Source organism: Alligator sinensis, unplaced genomic scaffold (assembly GCF_000455745.1).
Source record: "Alligator sinensis unplaced genomic scaffold, ASM45574v1 scaffold781_1, whole genome shotgun sequence".
NCBI classification, from domain to species: Eukaryota; Metazoa; Chordata; order Crocodylia; family Alligatoridae; genus Alligator; species Alligator sinensis.
In genome coordinates this window covers 2165185-2185502 of record NW_005841845.1, presented here as the reverse complement: position 1 = coordinate 2185502, position 20318 = coordinate 2165185, and the positions used below count along the sequence as shown (strand labels likewise).

Below are 20318 nucleotides of genomic sequence, written 5' to 3'. Positions count from 1 at the left end.
TGCAACAGATCCTGAAGCAGCTTTTCCATCAGGTTTCCTTCTACGCCCCCTTGAAGGCCATCAGATTGCTGCTACTTTCCTGGGCATGGATGGCACAAGGATGCATGTATTCATACAAAGAAAAATGGGTGCATTTATACATCTAATGAACATTTTAAAAGCGCTCAGGGCCAGATTTTCCAGCATGTAGCATCTGTTAGACTTCAGATTTTCTCAAAGGCCCTGAAATCTCATGGGGATGCATCAGTTTTCCAAAGTGATCTGCATCCAATGTGGTTCTGACAGCTTGAGTGTGACTGTTGACTTCCTTGGAAATTTCTGACCATTTATCCATCTCACTGAACTCATTGCCATTACAGTAGGAATAGGTTCGACTTGACGGGTTTCCATCAACGCCCTCTCACCCTGTTATTAATATGTAACTGGGGCAGATCCAGAGCGGGTGCAGTGCCACACCTGCCCCCCTCTTCTGGATTGGATCATACCACTGGAGTCTCTTTTTTTAAACCCTTGATGGAAGTGATAATCCTTCCCCTCTTTTTCCTCTCCCCACTTCCCCTGCTGCTGTTGCTGTCCCAGCTATCCCAGAGGGTGTGCGGGGAGCATCAAAGCTGTTCCTGTCCGCCCCAGCTGGGCTGCATGTGGGATGGGCTCAGCTAGGGATGGGAAAAGCAGCAGTGGGGGGCGGCTGGGGGGAATCCTCTTCCCTGTGCCTGTTCCTGGGGCAGGGAGGGGGATTTTTATCTCCTTTATGGACTTAAAAAAGTTCCTGGAGAATCCTGAGGGCAGTCTGTCTACATTGGTGGAGGAAGAAAGGCTGGGAGCTAGGGATGCAGCCACCTCTGCACTGCGAGCTGATGCTTCTATACCCCTCTTTGGGAAGTTCTGGATCCACCCCTGCTGGGAACCAACAGAATAATTTATGGCAGGTCCAAAGGTAGCTTTATTTTGGTGATGTGTAGCTTTAATCAAGACATCTACACCCCACAATGACCACCACAGGTCAACTGAATGTATAAGATGCTCCAACACATTTAATAATAGCACAGTTTCAAACAGGGCACCAGTGTTTCTCCATGTCATTGGCTCTCAAAGAGTCACTACCTTCCTTTCCTTTCCCTTTTTAAAAAAAAAAATTAAAAATGCACTTTTCCTAGTAGATCCCTCCACTTTGTCCTTAAAGCTACTTTATTATGCTGGAGCATCTAATCAGAAGAATCCCATCAACCATACAACCCAAGACAACGAGAGCCCTGGCATGGAGGGGGCCATGGTCGGAGGCATGAATTCTCTCAGTTGGCTTTTCCTATTTAGATAAAGGCGCATTTGCATAGTGGGTGAGAAGCCCAGGCTTAATGCATGCCTCAAACCCACCTCTCCCAAAACCCGGCAGAGAGCCCTGACCCCCAGGCTCTAGGGCACACTAAGGGAGGGGAGCACTTGGCTGGGAGTGAGGAGTCTAGGCCTCCAATTCTTGCTCCAGCAACTGTTTGTGATCTCTATAAGTCACTGGATGAGGCACTGGATCAGTTTTTTTCCTTGCAAAGTAACACATCTAAATACCCAAGATGCTCAGATGTGGGGAAGGTTTGAAACCACAGCCGGTGCTGGGAGAGGAGGCTGAGGGATCTCTCTGCTGTCTGGAGGGATTTGGGCAGACTCAGCTGGACTGCTCCTGGGGACACGTGACTCAGTGGTGGCCAGAAGGACTCAGGTGCTGCCACAGCCCCTGGGGGGGAAATCTGTTGATTCTGCTACAATCACTCTCCTGGAAGCTCATTTGAAGCCTCAGCTCTAGTCTGAGAAAGAATTGGCCACGTACAGCCACTGGAAGAAATGAGGAGAATGGCAAAGCCAGCTCGAGGGATGGGAGATGGATGGGAAGGTGGTAGGGCTGTGCAAAATTTCACCAAGTGTTTTGTTTCAAAGCTGTTTTGATGCATTTCGAGAACGAAAAGAAACAACAAGTGAAACAGCTTCGAAACGAAATGAGGCCACTCAAAACATTTTGAGAGTTTCGAAGCATTTTGCATTTTGAAGCAGCCTGGCAGTGGGAGCCAGGGGAGAGCCACTCTGAGTGGCTCCGCAGCCCCATGTAGCTCAGGCCAGTGGCAGGAGATGGGCAGAGCCAGGGATGTGCTTTGCCTCCCACCACCGGGCTGAGCTTCATGGAGCCCAGTGCTGGGCGCAGGCTGCGCCCAACACTGGTCCCAGGTAACAGCAGCAGCCTCCTGTCATCTGGCGCAGATCCAGGGTCCTTCCCCCCCTCTTGTCTGGCACAGCCCCGCAGCCCTCCCAGGGGTAACAGCCCCCAGATCTGCACGCCGGATGACAGGAGGCTGTCGCTTCTGGCAAATTTTGCTTTCAAGACTTCGAGGTACAGTTTTTGATAAACCTCTGCACTCATGCCCTTGAAACTTGGCAGGCTTCATGCCCTCAGAAAGGGCTACCATCCCTGCAACTGGCATCTGAATCAGGCAAAAAATGACAACGTTTGGGGCATTTTCATGATTCCCCATGATAGCCTATGGGCAAAACGTCAAAACGAGTCGAAACAATGAAACAGTTTTGACAAAACGAAATGGGACAGTGCTCTGAAACAAAATGAAATGACGAAACAAAACACTGTCCCTTCAAAACGGTGAAACAGACAGCGAAATGAAAGGATGGTGTCTCGCACAGCCCTAGAAGGTGGGCTGAGCAGCAGTGAGAGGAACATATTGGTAGAAGGATAAATAGCAGATGGGCAGGGAGGGGACAGAGCTATTCATCCAGCCACCAAGCCTGGGAAGCACAAAGCAAGAGGGGGCTGGGGAGAGAAGGGGGCTAACACTGAGTTAGCCGTGCTTAGCAGACTTCCAGCCCTCGTGTGACTCTTTTCCCTGTGCACAGCCATGGCATGGAAGGATTACAGATCTGTGGGCTATAGGAGGGGCTCACTGACCCCCCTACATTAAAGGACTCTGGAGCGGCTGAAGGTCCCAGGCAATGGCCTTGGGAAAGAAGTGACTGATTTAATCACTGAGCTTTGGGGAGCAGCCCTATCACCCATTCTTATGCATGAGGAATGCACTGCACTAGCAATGGAAAGGTATGTGTAGGATGGGGCAAAGGCAGTGGCCACCACACCATGCAGCTAGGCAACGTCAATGAATGGGTGGGTGATAGGAAGGCCCAGGGAACACTGGGAGTGAACCTAGATCTCCTGGGTCCCAAGCCAGTGCCTTAACCCACAAGACCAAGGGCTACTAGAGAGAATGGAGATGGGCTTTTCTCTATGCCTGAAAGGCACTGAACGAGGAGCAATGGCCTCAAACAGCAGCACGGGAAACATAGGTTGGAGATGAGGAGGAACTTTCTGACTCTGAGGGTGGTCAAGCATTGGAGTGGGGGCCTAGGGAAGTGGTGAAATTTCCATCCTTGGAAATTTTCAAAAGCAGGCTGGACAGACACTTGCCTGGGGTAGTGCAGTCAGGATGCTTCTGCCTTGAGCAAGGGGCTGGACTAGATGCCCTCACAAGGTCCCTTCCAGCCCTAGTTTCCTATGACCTTATGATTCTGCCTCTGCTGTAGTCTCTCCAGTATAACACAGCCCTTTGCCCAGCACAGATCCAAATCTAGGCATCTACTTTGGTCTTATGGGACGTGGCCAGGGCTGTCTCAGGTGTCAATGGTAGTCTGGTGGAGATGGGCTGAGAAACCAGGAGTGCAGCTCCTCCTGTTCTAAACACAGGCCACAAACCTTAGGACCAGACTAACTTAATGCGCAGTAAAGTGTCACTGTCTACACATGTGCAGCAATTACTGTGCAGTAGATTAGTCTAATGTGCTGTTTTCTAGTACCGGTAGATACAAGTACTAGAAAAACAATGCACTCACTAATGCATTGTACCACACATGTAGATGCTGACTGGGAGCAAATCCTCATCAGCCTAGGCAGCAGAGGGCCACAGGGCAGAGCTGTCCTAGCTTGGCAGGATGCTGCCTGCCAGCCACGTGGAGATCAGGACTTGTCCCAACCCCTCTATGTGGCTTGGAGAACTGTCTCTGCTGCGGGGCAGCACTGTCTGATGGAAATTAGGACCCATAGAGATTGGGACCTGATCTCCATGGGGCAGGGAAGGAGCTGCCCACCCAGCTGGGACAGTTCCCTCTGGAGCTCAGGGCTAAGCACCCATGCCTCCTACCAGCCTAGGGCTGGCACCTGGGGGAGCTTCCCACAGGGATGCACACATAGACATGGACCAGGGAGAGCTTTAATACGCCTGAATTTTCTGCACAGAAAATTCACGTGCATTAACTGCACATGTAGACACACCTAGTGAGATGGTTTCATGAGCTTTTCCAAGGAAGCAGTGAGGCATCCTCTAAGTCTGACTGCTACTGACTGGGTGCATCTAGATGTTCATTAATGCACCTTAGATACTGCACACTTAGTTTAATACTCCCTTAATAAAGTACTAACTAAATGCGCAGTACCTAGAGTTACTGCGCAGTAGTGCCGGCGACCAGTTATTTAGTGATGTTTACTGCGCATTAGCTTAATAACACGGCACAGTAAGCTATCAGCTCAGTTTTTGCCATGACATACTACTGTGCCATGTTATTAGGCTAATGCGCAGTAAGCGCCTCATGTAGACGTGCCCGCTGATCGGCTTTTATTCTCCTGATGAATTCAGTGCACTGATACAAGGTTCTCCAGATCTTCAGAAACCCAAAGAGCTCTATTTGTCTCCAGATCAGCAACAAAAACACAGGCAAATCACAGCATTGCCTTTCCTGCTCTATTCAGGATCCAGATTCTCCAGGGCAGCTATCCAAATCCATTTGAAAAGCTAAAATCAGCAGTGTACGTGCACAGTTATAGCTAAGGGGATACAGCACCAGTTTGTTGCAACAAGAGGGAAAAAAATCCCAGGTACTAATGAGAGAGCTGGGTGGCTTGGCTCAGTTTGGGGGGAAGATGGTAACCCACAGATCCTCCCTATTCTGAGCCAGGATAAAGGCAGAGGGGAATTTGTCTCAGAAGAAGCATGCGTGCTACCTGCATGGCAGCAAAGGTCATTTTATGTCTGACTTTACAGCAAACTTTGCTGCCTGGCACAGAGCCACACAACACTGCATTCTCCATCAAAGCAGAGGTTGTAGTAGGAAATAAGGTTAAGATCTCAGCACTCAGGAGTCTCCTGCCATTTCCGGTGGCTACAAAAAGAGGTGCGAGGGGCTGCATAGGAAGAATGGGATTCTGCAGGTCTGGCTGCTCTCAGATTCAAACAAGGGTCCGGATCTGGACTCTGCTCCTTGCAATTTGGGCTTGGTAGGGAGCAAACCCAAAGAGACTTGGTTCTGGCAGTAGTGTGATGAGCGGTGGGTGATGGGCACCGGTCCCAGGCACCCTCTAAGTAGAGGGGACCCAAAAATGACAGGCACGCTGGTAGTTACACCTCCGGTTTCTGGCTAGCATGGTTCTTTCTCCCTCCTTTCATTTTGACCCAAAATTTCATCCTGGACCTGAGACACATTTCCTGACACAAGTTGAATCAAAACTAGAGCCCTCGCCTTACAAATCTCTTTTCAATGACTTAAAATTAGTGGAAGAGGTGATTTTTTTTTTAATTAAACAAAATATTTTTATTGATTAATCACCTCTTCCATGAGTTTTGATTCCTTTTGCCTTTAGACCAACACGGCTACAACCTGGGTAGCTTTTCAATGACTTGGCACTTTCTGATGAAAAACCTGTTCCCCCACCCCAGCTCTCACCTCCTGCCGATGAGGGTGCCCAGATATTTAGCTTCATACCCTGCCCCAGTTGACACTAGGGGAATTCAAGAACCATTTCACATTTGCAAATCACGGCATAAAAGGCTAGACGAACAGCGGGAGATCTGCCAGGTACGGCCTCACAAGGGAAATGGTTGGTAGCTCATTTTTTCAATTATGGCAAATTACACTGAATAAAGCGCTTGGCATTACACTGCAGGGATCAAGCAGGAACAAGCCAGGCATTGCAATGCCTACCTTTGCAGAGCAGACCTTTTCTCTCTAGACTGTCTGGCCAGCTTCTCAGATGCTACGATTGGCTTTGAGCCTCTGTCCTATCTTTAGGTCTGCAGCGAGTCGCAAAGGCGGGCCGCAGCCGTACATTAGCTGTAATGTTCACGTATCCCTTGACGGCTACACTTGCAGCGTGGTTGTCGAGGGAGCCACCAAACTGTATTCTCCTAAACCAGGAATATTCATCAAGAGATCACTCAGCCCTTCTGGAGGAGGGACCTTGAGGGTCATCTAGTCCAGCCACCTGCACGGAGGCTGGATGTGCAGTTCCTCCCCTGGGAAGTAGCTTGCCCAAAGTCACCATTCCCAATAGGGCAAGAATGGCCAGCCACCAACTTCCCTGAGGAGGTGTTCATACTTAAATACAGTCCCTTTAGCCTCTCTCCCCCATTTTCAGATAGGACACCGATGGCACTGAAGCAAGAATCATGCCCCAGAGTCATCCCTGCTATGAGCAACTCTTGTTGGCTTGGCAGTCGGGTTTGTCACCATGAAGATGAATGCAACCCCTCCAGGGGCTCGGCTTCTCATAAGGCATCTGGAGACTATACACCTTTCACTCAAGAAATAGCTAACTAATGTTTAAGTGCCCCGGGTTACCACTTGTTCCACTGAGAGCGTGTCAAAGCTGGTTCTTGTTATAGGAGGGCAAATATAACATGCTAATGTATTTTAGTGACATCACACTGAGTCCCGAGGCATATAAATATAGAGCAGGGGGTAGAAAGTGGTCTGCCATCTATTCCAGTATAGGGACCACCATGCACTGGGCATGTAGAAGCAATCTGGGCTTCTTTTGCTGCAGCTCTTTTTTCGAACGATGTGTATGATCCTGCCAATTTGTTTTCACATCGACAGTGCTTCAGCTCAGGAAAGCACGGCTGGAAAGGACCTCGCAAAGTCATCTAGTCCAGCCCCCTGCTCAGGGCAGGAGGAGGAGGGGAGCTGCTTGCCTGCCACAACGGAGGGGCGTTCACTAGAGAAGCTGGATACCCCAGTTCTAGGTTTCCCCCTTCCTCAGGCGGAGTTTGAACCTGAGTCTTTCTGACTTCCACGCTTGGAGCTGTGGACATCACAGCAAAGGTCAGGCATGCTAATGAAGCAAGATGCTGCTTAAGAAAGCTTATACATCTCTGATTTAGTTACCCTGATTTATTTTACCCTCTCCCAGGTGCCTCTGTTCCCAGGAGGAGCAATGCAAGGTCGGACCAGGAAGGGCTGCAGCATGATCCAGCTCTCCTACCTGATTAACCCTGATCAGAGAACCCTAATGAGCCTGTACCGCGATGTTTCCTGTGCTGGCTACACAGAAGACAAACGGGGCAATTGTATTTGGAGGCAGCATCACCCACTTGAGAAGCACCAAGTTAAGCTGCACGCAGCAGTATTCAACCGGGGAGGCTGCCACATTCAAAAAGGTTGTGGTACGGTGTCCTGGCTCTGAAAAGGCTGAGCACCACTGCTCCAAGGAGTTGCGATTTTGGGTGCCCAGACTGAAAGACTAGCAGACTTCTGGCTTGGAAACTGAAATGGTGCTGGGAGGCGGAGAGCTCGACTTGGCTGATATCTGTCCCCTGACCGCACTGATCAACAGATTGCAGCAAAAGCCTGGTTAAGATGGCAAAGCTATGAGATCTTGTCCTCAACACGGCAGCCACCAAGTTTAGGAAAATCCACGTAACCTCGAAAGACTCCATTTTTCCAAAAACAGGAGCTCTGAGAGCTGTGGGTGAGCTCTCTTACCCTAGGTAGCACCTTCCATAACTCTGATGAGGACATGTATGATATAGATGTACAAGAAAGGCAAATGCTGCTTTGGGAAGATTCACATTCATCTGGGAATTTACCACCACCTGTATTAGCATCTACCCTCAAGTCATCGAATCACAGACAATGAGGATTGGCAGGGACTTCAGGAGGTCACATCTAGTCCATCCCCTGCTCCAAGCAGGACCAGCCCCAACTGCATCATCCCAGACATGGCTTTGTCTACCCAGGTCTTAAACACCTCCAAGGATGGAGATCCTGCCACCTCTTTAGTAGCCTCAGTCTGAGCATGTGCCAGTGCAGATCCGAATTATGGAAGAGCAACATGTCTATCCAGGGGATGTCAAACAGCTTTGGGGAAAGAAATGGACTGGATTTGGAAAAATACAAGAACTGTAACTCTGGACACAGGAGGACCTGTTATGCATCTGTACAGCACCTGTCTCAGTAGATCCTGCACCTCTTGATAGCACCAGAATTGAAGCATATTGACTATTAAGCTAGGAAGCTGTAGGGCTGGGGCTGCAGTGCTTCCCCAGAGACGACTTACACGTCTGCGTGGCTGTACTCAGAGACGAGGTTTGGTCCAACCACAAGCTCCACTCAGGTAGGTGAGGACTGCATGGTAATTAGTAGCTGTGAATACTCCTTGCCACATTTAAATGCATTGCTGAATGCCGGGGAATTGCAACTTGGAAAATTGCTCCCAGAGCACAAACATGCCCATGGCTCTCATGGCTACGAACAGACACACATCAGAGTTGTCAGTCGAGATGAAGCACAAACCCTTCCAGTTTTGCCAGCAGAACAACACCTGGAAGATAAAAGGTTAATAGCTTCAAATGACTGAAGGGACATCGATTATACATCTTAATTACTTACCTTATTTTCTCAGATATAACGCGTGCCTATTCCTCCCAAAACAGCTGGGAAAGATTGGGGTGCTCATTCAATGCGAGGAAACAGGATCCACATGGGTCTGGAAATTTGGGGAGGGGGAAGTGGTGACAGCACTAATTGCCACCGCTCTGGGAGCCAGGGCAATTAGCCCTGCCACTGCTCCCTCCCTCCCTTCCTGCTCCCACAGCTACCATGTTTCTGGCCCACGGGGAGCCCCCCATCCCCAGCTGGAGCAGGACAGCATGCAGAGTTGGTCCAGTGTATCAGGCCCTGAACCCAGCACGTGGCTCCATAGCCAGCGATCAGTGCCAGACTCAGGACATGGCCCTGGAGCCAGGAAGCAGGGTTGGACCCAGCACACAGCCCCAGAGCCAGGTTGCCAGATCATGTCATGCAACCCCAGTGTACCAGATCTGGCTGCCTCGGCCCATGGCCCCCAGCCCCTAGTAACCCTAGATCTCTGGTACTTACCTATACTCGAAAGTAAGGTTTTTTTCTTCTTCTTTCTCGGGGCCTTCCAAAAATAAGGTGTGTGCTATATCCAGGGACATGTTATATGCAAGAAAATACAGAATATTGTACCCACTACTGCAGTATCTAAGGTCCAAGGATACTGAGGTACATACCTACTCTGTATAACTAAACCCTACTGATCAGAAACAAGTACCTAAATAGCTTTGAGGAGCCAGGGATATGAAGCTCAGTCTTTTGATGCACTTCCCCTTCAAGCAGCCCCGCTGAGCCAAGGAAATGCAGTTATCCCCAGTGTGGGAATGGGGAACAGAGCAGCAGAAAGATTAAGGGACTTGGCCAAGGTCAACGTGAGAAGCCTGTGGCTGAACAGGGGCTTGAACCAGGCATCCCACCTTGCACACGTTAATCTTACCCACTTGCAAAAATCCAGCATAGCCTATGAACAACATCAAAGCAAAGTCCTGTCACTGTTTCTGTGAATATTCAGGAGCATATAGGGTTGGGTATTTGACTGGTCAAATAAAGCTCAGTCAATTGACCAGTCAAATCTTGGTCAAAAACTGTAAAAAAAAATTGCCAGTATGTCCAAATAATACACAGAAAAAGGACAACTTTTCCATTAAGAAATGTGTCAAAAACAATTTTAAAAAAATCATATTTCTTCCAAGAAAACTACAAAAAAGGTAGGTTTTATGTACAATTGCTATAATCTTTGACCAGTCAAAAAATATGCAATATTTGACTGATCAATTGACCATCTTGCCAACCCTAGGAGAACACACATGTACACACATGCATGCATGCACGCACACACGTAGGTACTTACCTTATTTTCTCACATATAATGCACACCTTTTCTTCCACAACCAGCTGAGAGAAATTGCGGTGTGCATTCTAGATCCATCCGCCCATCCGTCTGTTCATTCATGCGTTCACTCCTCTCCATTATTTACCAGTCCTTGAAAATATTTGGGGGGAAATTCTCAGCTGGTGGAAAACCAGAACAAATCAAACTCTCCTAGATTTCCAGCAACGGAGGAGCTGGCCCCTTTAATTCGTTAAGGAACAGGCTCACCATGACTCACCGTGCAGGTTGCTGAATGGGGTTGTCAGTACACAAAGGTGTCAGAGCCCAGGGGGCTCTTCTTCTTGGCTGGATTACTTAGAGCCTTTATGAAGGAAAAACAGTGCACTGGGGAGAACAAAAGTAGAAGATAAAATGTCTCTGTAGGCCAGGTTGGATTCATTCCTCCAAGGCAGCAGAAGCAAACGCCGGCCGTGCCAATGTGTTTGCAGGGCTTGTCTCTCATACGCTGCTCTGGGGGCTGGTTTGGTTGCTGTGTGAGGGCCTCATTGCTGAAAACTGGACTATTTGCCACCGTTCTGCTCCTTCATTACAGACTAACTTCCTTCTTTCCTTTTATAGCATGGAGCATACCCTACCCCCTTGGCTCCTACAGAGAGAGCGCTGTCACCTAGGAATGGAGAGCCAGATCGAGAACCATTTTGGCTTTGAAGGTACAAGGAGCTAACTACCTTATCCAGAGGTTTTCCTTTGAATGGAAAAAGACTCCCTTACTGCTGTATGGACTCTATGGGGACTGTGCGGTGCTGTCCTTTTATCCCCCACAAAAGGAAGACAAAGGGGCAACCATGGTTGGACAAGGTCCTGGAATAAAAAGAGAACTCGCCTCTCTCTTCTTAAGAGCAGCTTTTTATTGGAAAGTTCACATTCAGATCAGGCAATGGCAATGCAAAAATGTACTCATACCTGGGAGGAGAGATGCAGGCTGGTTTCCAAGATCTCCGAGTTCTTGCTGGCTGTTCAGTTCCTCAGGTCTGTCATCCCCAACCCCCGCCAGGTTCACAATCATAAGTATAAATCATTAATGACATGCATCTATCTAACCATTGAATGGATGTATGTTAATAAAAGAGGCTGGTTGTCTAGACCACCCCCCTCCAGTGAAGTGAAAGAATTAATGATAGAGCTCCACTTTCATTGCTTAACAACTGTTTAGCTAGGATGGTCTTTAGAGGTTATCAGTTAGGTTTCCACTCAACACTGAGTGCCGGTCCTTATGGTAATGGGCTTTAATTACAGTCATAATGGTCATAAGCTCCTAGAAGAAGATTCCAGACTGGATGCAATGGTCATAAACTCCTAGAAGAAGGTTTCGGACTGGATGCAATGGTCATAAACTCCTAAAAGAAGGTTTCAGACTGGATATAAGGAAAAAACTTCTTCACGGTTCATGTGAGCAGACTCTGGAATAGGCTTCCAGCGGTGGTGGTGCCGGCACCTACCCTGGAGATCTTCAAAAGGAGACTGGACACACACCTTGCTGGGATTATTTGACCCCTGCAGTCTTTCCTGCCCAGAGCAAGGAGGCTGGACCCAATGATCTCCCGAAGTCCCTTCCAACCCTAAACTTCAGTGACTCTGTGAATTACTTTGTTCCTGTTATTGTGGTCAAAGACTTTGTCAGTCTTTTCCTATTGGAATCAGCAGAAACATGGAAGTAGGCCCTGCAACCCTGTCTTTGCACAAGGTTAACCTAGCATTTCTGCGACACATTTACAGTGCCCAAGTGCAACGGAGGATGTATACAAGATGAAGGCATTTATATCAAAGTTTCTAAAGTGTTCCTTACGCAGTGCCATACCCCAAGGAAAGTCAGTTGGAGAAGATCATTCCCTCCTGTAACATGTTCAAGTAGGACATCCCACCCAGGAAAATGGCATGAATAATACAAAGCAGGTTCCCTGAATCCATCCCTGTTTATCTCCATTCTTCACTCTCACTGAGCACCAAAATAAGGGGGAAATGGTTCCTGCCCTAAGAAGCAGGCTACGTGGAATAGACATTGCCATTTACTTAGCTTAATATTTACCCGGCGTTCTCCTGGGGGCGAGAGACTCACCCTGCGGCACTTGGAGACAGGCTTCGAGTTAGGACCAAGGTCAACACAGCTGTAAGCAGAAAAGGATCAAGGAAAGGCATCTGGGAATCTTAAGGCTGTTCCTTTCTTGCCTCGCCTGGTTTTGAAAAGCAGCATCCTTCCAAGAAGTTTTCTTTGGCCTTGTTCGTACCATTTGACCAACCTAGCTGGAGTCTCCTCTGAGAGCTCATTTCACAGCCCTTCCTGCAGCTGTAATGTCTGGGAAGGAGAGATTTCCTTCCACCCAAAGTCATTTCTCTGGGTGCAGAAGAGAAGCTCTCGACTAGGTAAGCTTCCAGCCTCTCCAGTCTCTCTTTTCTTCCCACCCACTGCCTCTCTCCATCTCTGGGCTGAGCGTAGGAACAAAATACAAAGCAGATAGCATCTCTCCACTCATTTGCACATACATAAAACATACCACATTCATACTCACAGCCTTAAAATATTCATCCTTATGCCTCCCGCCTGGGCTTAGTCCACAGGAGTTCCCAGCTCCCACCCCCTGTTAAAACCACGAGACTCAGTGTCTGCTCAGAAAAGAAGTCCAGAATCTCTTGTGAAGGGATCACATAGGATATAAGGACATGAACCTTGCCTAAAAATACCTAATATACCTCCCCGCTGATGCTAGTGGAGTTGCTACATGCAAGTCAGGGCAGAATTCAATCCATAATATACATACCTTGACTCAACTGAAAAAATAAGGACCCAACTGCAACTGCTGTAGGCGACTCCCCAGCGATCACCACGAACCAGCCTGTGCCAGATAACGTATTTGATGGCTATTTCTATAGAGAGGATGATATCTCCGGCCTTCCAGTGGGGAGAGCTAATCTCCATCTCCCTCTCAATCATTTGCTGTGACCTCAAAAGCATCCTGAGAAAGCTTGCCTCCTGGTGGGTGTTAGTACCCAACAGGAAATGAATAACGCCACTGTGGGCACATCTACACATTCATTAATGCAACTTAGATGCTGCACATTTAGTTTAGTACGTGGTTAATAAGGTGCTAACTAAATGTGCAGTACCTAGAGTTACTGCACAGTAGCACCAGTGAACGGTTATTTAGTGATGCTTCAGCCTAATAACACGGCACAGTCGGCTACTAGCAGTTTGTGCTGTGACCCACTACTGCACCGTGTTATTAGGCTAATGCGCAGTAAGTGTCTCATGTAGACGTGCCCTATGTATGGCACAGATGGAGAAACAAATTGCTCTCGCTACAGAGACACAACCAACCCCAATGGCATGAGAAGAGATTTAAGAAGAACTGAAACAGCACATTCCAGCAAAAAAGTCACCAAGAGCTATTTTTAATAGGTCTCTCTTCACATTACACAGAAAGAATAACAACAATAATCATAATAAAAATCAACCTTTACACCACCAACAACCAAAAAATCAGACTTTCATCACAAGAAAAAACTCCTGCAGTGCAAGAAAGATGCACAGAGTTGCATGTTACTTATTCACAGCCAATCACAGAGGCAGACAGACAGGGAAAACTGAAAAGCAGGACATTGCCACATCAGGAGAACACCCGCACCTCTATCCCACATCATGTCTAGGAGGGTGGCATTGCCATACCCACCGCTCAGGGGAAGGCAGCAGAAACAGGCGGTTTGTTAACACACGGATACCTCATTGTTACCCTGGGCCCCACACCTCACCCGTGTGTTGCTTCCACCAGTTGCCCTTTGTCCTACCTGGATGGAAATCTCTTTGAACCACATTCAGGGTACACAAGGTCCCCCGGTTCTTGATGTGGACCTCTGCATGGTACAGCAATATCACTGAACAGTAATAATCCAAGTTAACCCTCAAAGTACTCATCCTTTTCCCGCTCCCATCAATGGAAGTTTTGTCCATGGGATTCAGGCGCTCAGTGGCCAACATGCCGTCACCCCTACCATCATCACCTTGCCCTGCTCATGAATGATCATGATGGAGAATGATTTCATTGAACAAATTCCCAGAAGATCATCAGTGATTTGTAACGCAAGTTGGGGGCCATCCTCTACTAGCCAATGTTAGCATTTGTCAGCCCAAACAGCTGTGGAAAGAAATCCTAGCAACAACCAATGAATGACAACCACCAGCAGGTAGTTATCCAAGTTATCCTGGTTATCCAAGACCAGATAAGCAGGACCCTGGAGACGCAGCTGAGGGCACGAAGCAATTTTGCCTTCTTGAAGGCCTGAACACATGAGAAAGTTACACCGGTGCAATCAACACAAGTGTTTTTGTCACATAACTTAGACCCATTTCATCAGTGTCATGAGATTTGGTGGGGTTCCTCCCTCTCTTTAAACTCCCGCCTCCTGGAGTCATGTGAACAGGTGAGGCCCTCTGTTTTCTTGTTAGCACAGTGGGTCTAGATACCCCTCTGGGTTGTGGGGAAAAGGCCTGACAGCATGTCCCCTCCAAAAGAAGGTCAGTAACCTGAGTCTGACACCATTTGTCAGCACAAAGAAGCAAGCAAAAAAATGCACATTAAATTTCTAGGCCCCGCTTTGGATTTGTGGGGGCTTGGCTCATGGTTTATGAGCACCTGGGGCTAGCAACAAGCCAACGGAGCTTGTAGCCCCAAGACCTGCTCTTTCAACCACTCTTCAGGCCCTTTTGTGCAGGGCTTCCTGGGGATCTTCGCTGGTGTTGGCTGCCTCCTCTCCACTGTGCCCCATCCATCTCCCAGAAGAGCCAGCTGCAAGGAGCAGAGATGAATGCTCTTGACAGTGGTATTAATATCCATTGCTGAAAGGCCAGCTGTGCGTGAGGGAGGCAGGCTGCATAGCAGCTCCTCAGCTCTACATCTCGCCCAACTACAAGACGGCCCCATCCCTACACCCCTGGAGTCTGGAGCACCCAGAATGAGGAGGGAGCCTTTCACGCACAGCAGCAAACAACACTGACCTCTTTTCCAGAGTATCAAAGGCCTCCCCAGGACTTTATACTCCATACCCTTCCCCCTCTGCCTCACAATACCCCAACGACTTCACCAAGGGACATACGGCGCTTCCTACGTCCTGTACAACTTACAGCCAAGCAACAGGACCGATGGCCACTCGCTGCAAGGTAAAAGAAATCCTGTCATCACCTTCTAGCTCTGCTGGCCTGTTTCATGATTAGGACCAAAAGGTAATTTTCCCCTCCCAAATAAAAGCTGACTCAAAGCTCAATCTGCGCCCCAGCATGCGCCAGGTAGCATCTAATTCTGATCCACTGCTACTCCTCCATGTGGCCTCTTCACGCCTAAATCAGCGCATAGTCATTTCCTCTCCCATTTTATCTGTGGGCTGTCCCGGTGCTAGTCTTCCTTTCAGCCCATTTTAATCACCCCCCTGCTGTCCCTCTGCATTCGAGCACAACTGACCGTCCGAGATGCATGGTTTACCAGTATCACAACCGAGACCCACGGCTGAATGATCAGAGAGGAAAAATGACCCATGTTCTTTGCCTCACAACAGACCTGTGGGAGGTGAAAAATCACAAAGAGAAAGGCAAGGTTTGGAAAGGATCAAAAAACATGGAAGTTACATTTTGTGTTGCATTTGCAATTGCATTAGAGTAAATTGCCCCCCAAAGAAGTCCACCCCCAAAGCTCTGTAAGTATCCAGTTACTGGGTGATATCGATTTCTAATTACCGCCGTGTCGGTCTTTTTATTGCATTAAACAATGGTATCATTTCCAAAGAGAAAGAGCCGTCGGCACTCCGCGGCCCTGAATTCTAGCTACTGAGTTATCATTTCTTTAAAAAACCATTAAATAAATGAATTCATTCGAAAAACATTAGAAAGATCCGTAATTGCCCAGTAACTGGATGGCGGCGATTCCCTAGCCGTCGCTTTTTCTTTGTGAAGCGCGTTAAACACACACATCCCCCTCCAGAAAACACTTGCATTCTCCTATTTGCTATTTTCCACGTCCCCCCCCTTCCCTTTCTCGATGCACTTTAAGAGGCCAACAGCACATCTGCTAGCCACTCAGGAGCAGAGTTCAGATGCCCTCCCCATAGCTGCATCCTTCTGACCACAGCACGCCTGCTAACGTGCACGCCGACTCGGTTTTAGGATGTGACGAGGTCTCTGGGCAAGTTAAGCTGTATGGAGTCCCCCCCTGCTGTGTATTTTGCTGCCGGCCCGTTGCCCTCCATTGTGAAGAGTTTGCAGGTCTTAGAGGTCTCGTGGACGGGCGTGGACTTTTTGGAGGACACTGGAGAGCTGGTGGGGCTCAGCTGGACGGCGGTGGTGTCTTGGATGGTGTGCTCACTCGTTTCGATCTCAAAAGCCGTGCTGCCGGGTTTGATGAGCCCCATGTTGGAGCCCGGCTTGGATTTCCTTGCTCCGTGAGCGGGAGGTCTCCGGCTACAGATGCAGCACGCCCCAAAGAAGGTGAAGGCCACCACCAGCAAGATGGGTCCAATGATGATGGGAGGGTTGTTCACGGGCAGGAAGGTCCCGAAAGCAAACGCTCCCACCAGGGTGATGTTGATTCCCGCCAGCATGATGCAAAGTCCGCAGGCGCAGCAGAGCGCAGGGGATGGGAGCCCCTGAGGCCGGGTTTTTTTCTGGCTGGGTTTCTTGGGCAAAGAAGTGCTGCTCTTTTCACCGAACATGTTGAGCCGTGTCTCCAAGAGGACCTCACTCCTTACAGCTGACGCATGGCATCGGCGAGGCAACGCCTTCTCTTGGACTTCCCTGAAAAGCCAGAGAAGCAAAAAAGAGTGTCACTGAATAACTATCACAGCATTGTGCTGGTACTCAGAGACCCCCTTCCTGGGGGATAAATTGGGGACCCCCTTCCTGACATCCCTTGACCGTCACGATGCCCACTCAGAGCGCAACAGCGTCTGGGGCATTGATGTGCTACTTACCTGCTGGCCAGTACCATCGCAGGGAGCATTTCCTACCTCTCATATGTGGCTTTCGTGAATGAGCTGTTGAGAAGCAAGCACCCCACACGCACTGCAGCACCATACCCCAAACCCCGAGCTGAAGCAATGAAACTGAGCTAGGGCATGAAGCACCCGGCTGATGCCCTCAAGTAGGCCAGGAACAGAGATTTCCAGTGGCAACAGGGACCACAAACTCTCTCTGACACAGGTTTGGAGAGAGGAGCCAAAAGCCTGCAGCCCGTTCACTGTAATGTTATCGCACCGCCAGGTTGCTGGCACAGCGCTCGTGTTTTGCTTTGCTTTTGCAACAGGGAGCAATGCTCATTTTCAGAGGCTGACTTCAGGGCAGCTTCACTGCCTCATGTCTGGGTTGAGCCTGTGTGGGGCCCTATGGAGCATCCCTCTGGGTGAGGTCTTCTCAGTATCACCACAGAAGGATCCACGATGCATCCTCAACGTCTTTGCTTTGTCACCTCGTGCTTCACTTGATCTATCGGTTGTTTCCACTTGTCGCCTCTCAGTTCAGGCTTATATCATGGGCTTCTTGGAACAGGAGACATTCTCCTTGCTCAGCCCCTGCTCTAAAGGGGTCTCTGAGCATTGGCATAACACAAATCAATCAATCGGAGGAAGCAACTTGCTCTGGATCATAAGCGAAGTAAAAAACTGAGCCAGTAACCCAAACCCCAGACTGAAGCCCCAGGTGATTATGAGCAAATGCAAGATTATTGCAACTTCCAGAGACAATTCTCCAGCCCCACCATTGCTGGCCCATCAGTGAGAAAAAGAAACCAAACAGAAACAAAGTAGTGGGATATGGGACAGGTTACCCAGGGAGGTGGGGGAGTCTCCATTCTTGGAGGTTTTTAAGACCCAGGTGGACAAAGCCTTGCCTGGGATGATGTAGTTGGGGCTGGTCCTGCTTGGAGCAAGGGGTTGGGCTAGATGTGATGTCCTGAGGTCCCTCCCAACCCGAATTTTCTATGACACTGATTCTCTGATATGCCAGGGAACAAATCCCAAGCTCTCCAGAAAACATATCTGTATACATACATCCTTCATTGAGCCATCCGATCACTGGGATGCACACAGCCTGATACTATTCCTCTTGCCTAGCAAAGCATTACCATTTCAGCCCACTTTCCTCATTCTTTTACTGGTGTTTTGGCTTCCAAATAACCCAGGAGTCTGCACTTGGATTGAGGTGAGAGTGGGCATTTATAATCAACTCTTAATTGCTGCAGACTTTGAGGCCAGTCCTATAAGAGTGCTCACCACAGCCTTGTTGTGTCCCCAGAGATGGGCCTGACAATCAAAGGCATTCCAGTGGTCTTGCAATCATCCTAAAAAACAACAAAGATCTGCTTTTTGGGGATCAGGAAACAGAACCTCATCCTGCCCGGTGAATGACATTGAACTGCAGAAGCAACACTTGCTTCCCACACGACACGGGGCATTAGATCATGGCAGGACTCTCAGCCTCAAAAGACGATGGGTGGTAATGATGCAATTGCCTAGATGCCTGGTATTACTATCATCCTGCCCTGGAGCCCACTCTGCACTGCTCGTGCCACTCCATAGAGCAAGTAGCAAGGAACCACAAACTCTCCCTGACGTTGGCTGTCTCAGAGGCTGGAAGAAGCGTGCAGCCCATGCACTGCAATGTTACTGTACAGCTCGAGATCACCAGCACAGTGCTAGTGTCGCCTTTGCTTTCACAAAGGGGAGAAAGGGACTGACTGCAAAAAGAAGGAAATAAATCTACAGCATCTTCCCCTCGTTCTCGCCTCTCCTCTCCTCTCCTCTCCCTTCTTTCAGTCCACAGCACTTACATAGGCATCAATGTGCTGCTGGGGAGAGAAGCGGAGGGAAGACACGTGCACACTCTCCAGTGCTGTGGGACTTCTCAGGAAGGGAAACGGAAGAGACAGGGTTAAGGAACAGAGACATATTCCTTTGGATCCCCGGTTATGGGCTCTCCCAGGCAAGGAGAGCCGTCCTCTCCTGTGCTGGTCCATGTGAGCTGAACTGGTGAATTCAAACCACACCCAAGCAGAATATGCCAGTCCTCCAAGATGCAACCTGATTCAAATGAATGAGTGCAACAGCATTCAGCCACTTCCCGCCCACCACACGTGCAGATCATTGGCGCTACATCTGCCGCCCTCCACCCCCAGGACCAACCCCTGAGATTCCTGCCTCTGATCTAAATCCCACTGAAGTCAATAGGAACCTTTCCACTGAATCCAAATCTTGGGATCAAGCCCTTTGCAGGTGCTCCTCCTCTGCCCCTTTAATGACACAGTCCCCTCCCAAAAGGCACCACTGGGCTTCACCAGGACAAACAGCTTGGCACAGCAATCAATGCCCCCTTTCAAACTATCATATCTAGCACATGCAACATGCATAGCTTTCACCCAAAAATCAACTGCAGGAAATTGGGGTGCACATCATAAGTGAGGAAATACAGCAATAGTAATAGTAGTTTCTGCAGTCAACCTCTGTGGGGATGGGGTGAGGGGGGATGAAGTCAAAGCAATGCAATACAGTGATCATGCTCAACTCCCTAGCTGTTGCTACTCTGAATTTTCAAGGTAAGATCTCCCCCCCGCACCCCTTCCAGCTCCCTTTATTCTGCCTTTCAAAAGCAATGGTGCACGTGCAGGTGCATGATGAACAGGCTGAAGGAGGTGCTACTTCCCCTTTATGTAGCATTGGACAGGCTGCAGTTGCAGTGCTGCATCCAGTTTTGGGTGCCGCACTTCAAGAGGGATGTGGACACCCTCGAGAGGGTCCAGAGGAGGGTCACTTGTATGGTCAGGGGCCTGCAGGCAAGGCCCTATAAGGAGAGATGAAGGACCTGGATCTCTTCAGCCTCCGCAAGAGAAGGCTGAGAGGTGATCTTGTGGCCACCTACAAATTCATCAGGGGAGGAGAGTGTGGAATAGGAGATGCTCTGTTTACTAGGACGCCCCTTGGAGTAACTAGAAACAACAGCCACAAACTGATGGAGAACAGATTTAGGTTAGGCATCAGGAAGAACTTCTTTATGGTAAGGGTTGCCAAAATCTGGAATGGGCTTCCAAGGGAGGTGGTGCTCTCCCCTGCCCTGGGGGTCTTTAAGAAGAGGCACAACATACACCTGTCTAGCCTCTCTCCTGCCCGGGGCAGGGGGTCAGACTCGGTGATCTGCTAAGGTCTCTTCTGACCCAAACATTTATGACTCTATGAGCAAGGTGCAATTCTTATTTGGGGGCATGAGCTATGTGAGAAAATATAGTAA

The 20318-nt window shown here is 49.0% G+C and overlaps 1 protein-coding gene across 1 annotated transcript; it reads right to left on the bottom strand.

The window, feature by feature from the left end:
- Positions 1-16207: 16207 nt before the first annotated feature.
- Positions 16208-17031, bottom strand: LOC112550693. Its single transcript, XM_025207087.1, has 2 exons — positions 17015-17031; positions 16208-16838 (listed from the first exon to the last, which is right to left on the bottom strand). Exons 1-2 carry the CDS (start codon positions 17029-17031, stop codon positions 16208-16210), a joined length of 648 nt encoding a protein of 215 aa, XP_025062872.1.
- Between the last annotated feature and the right edge of the window lie 3287 nt (positions 17032-20318).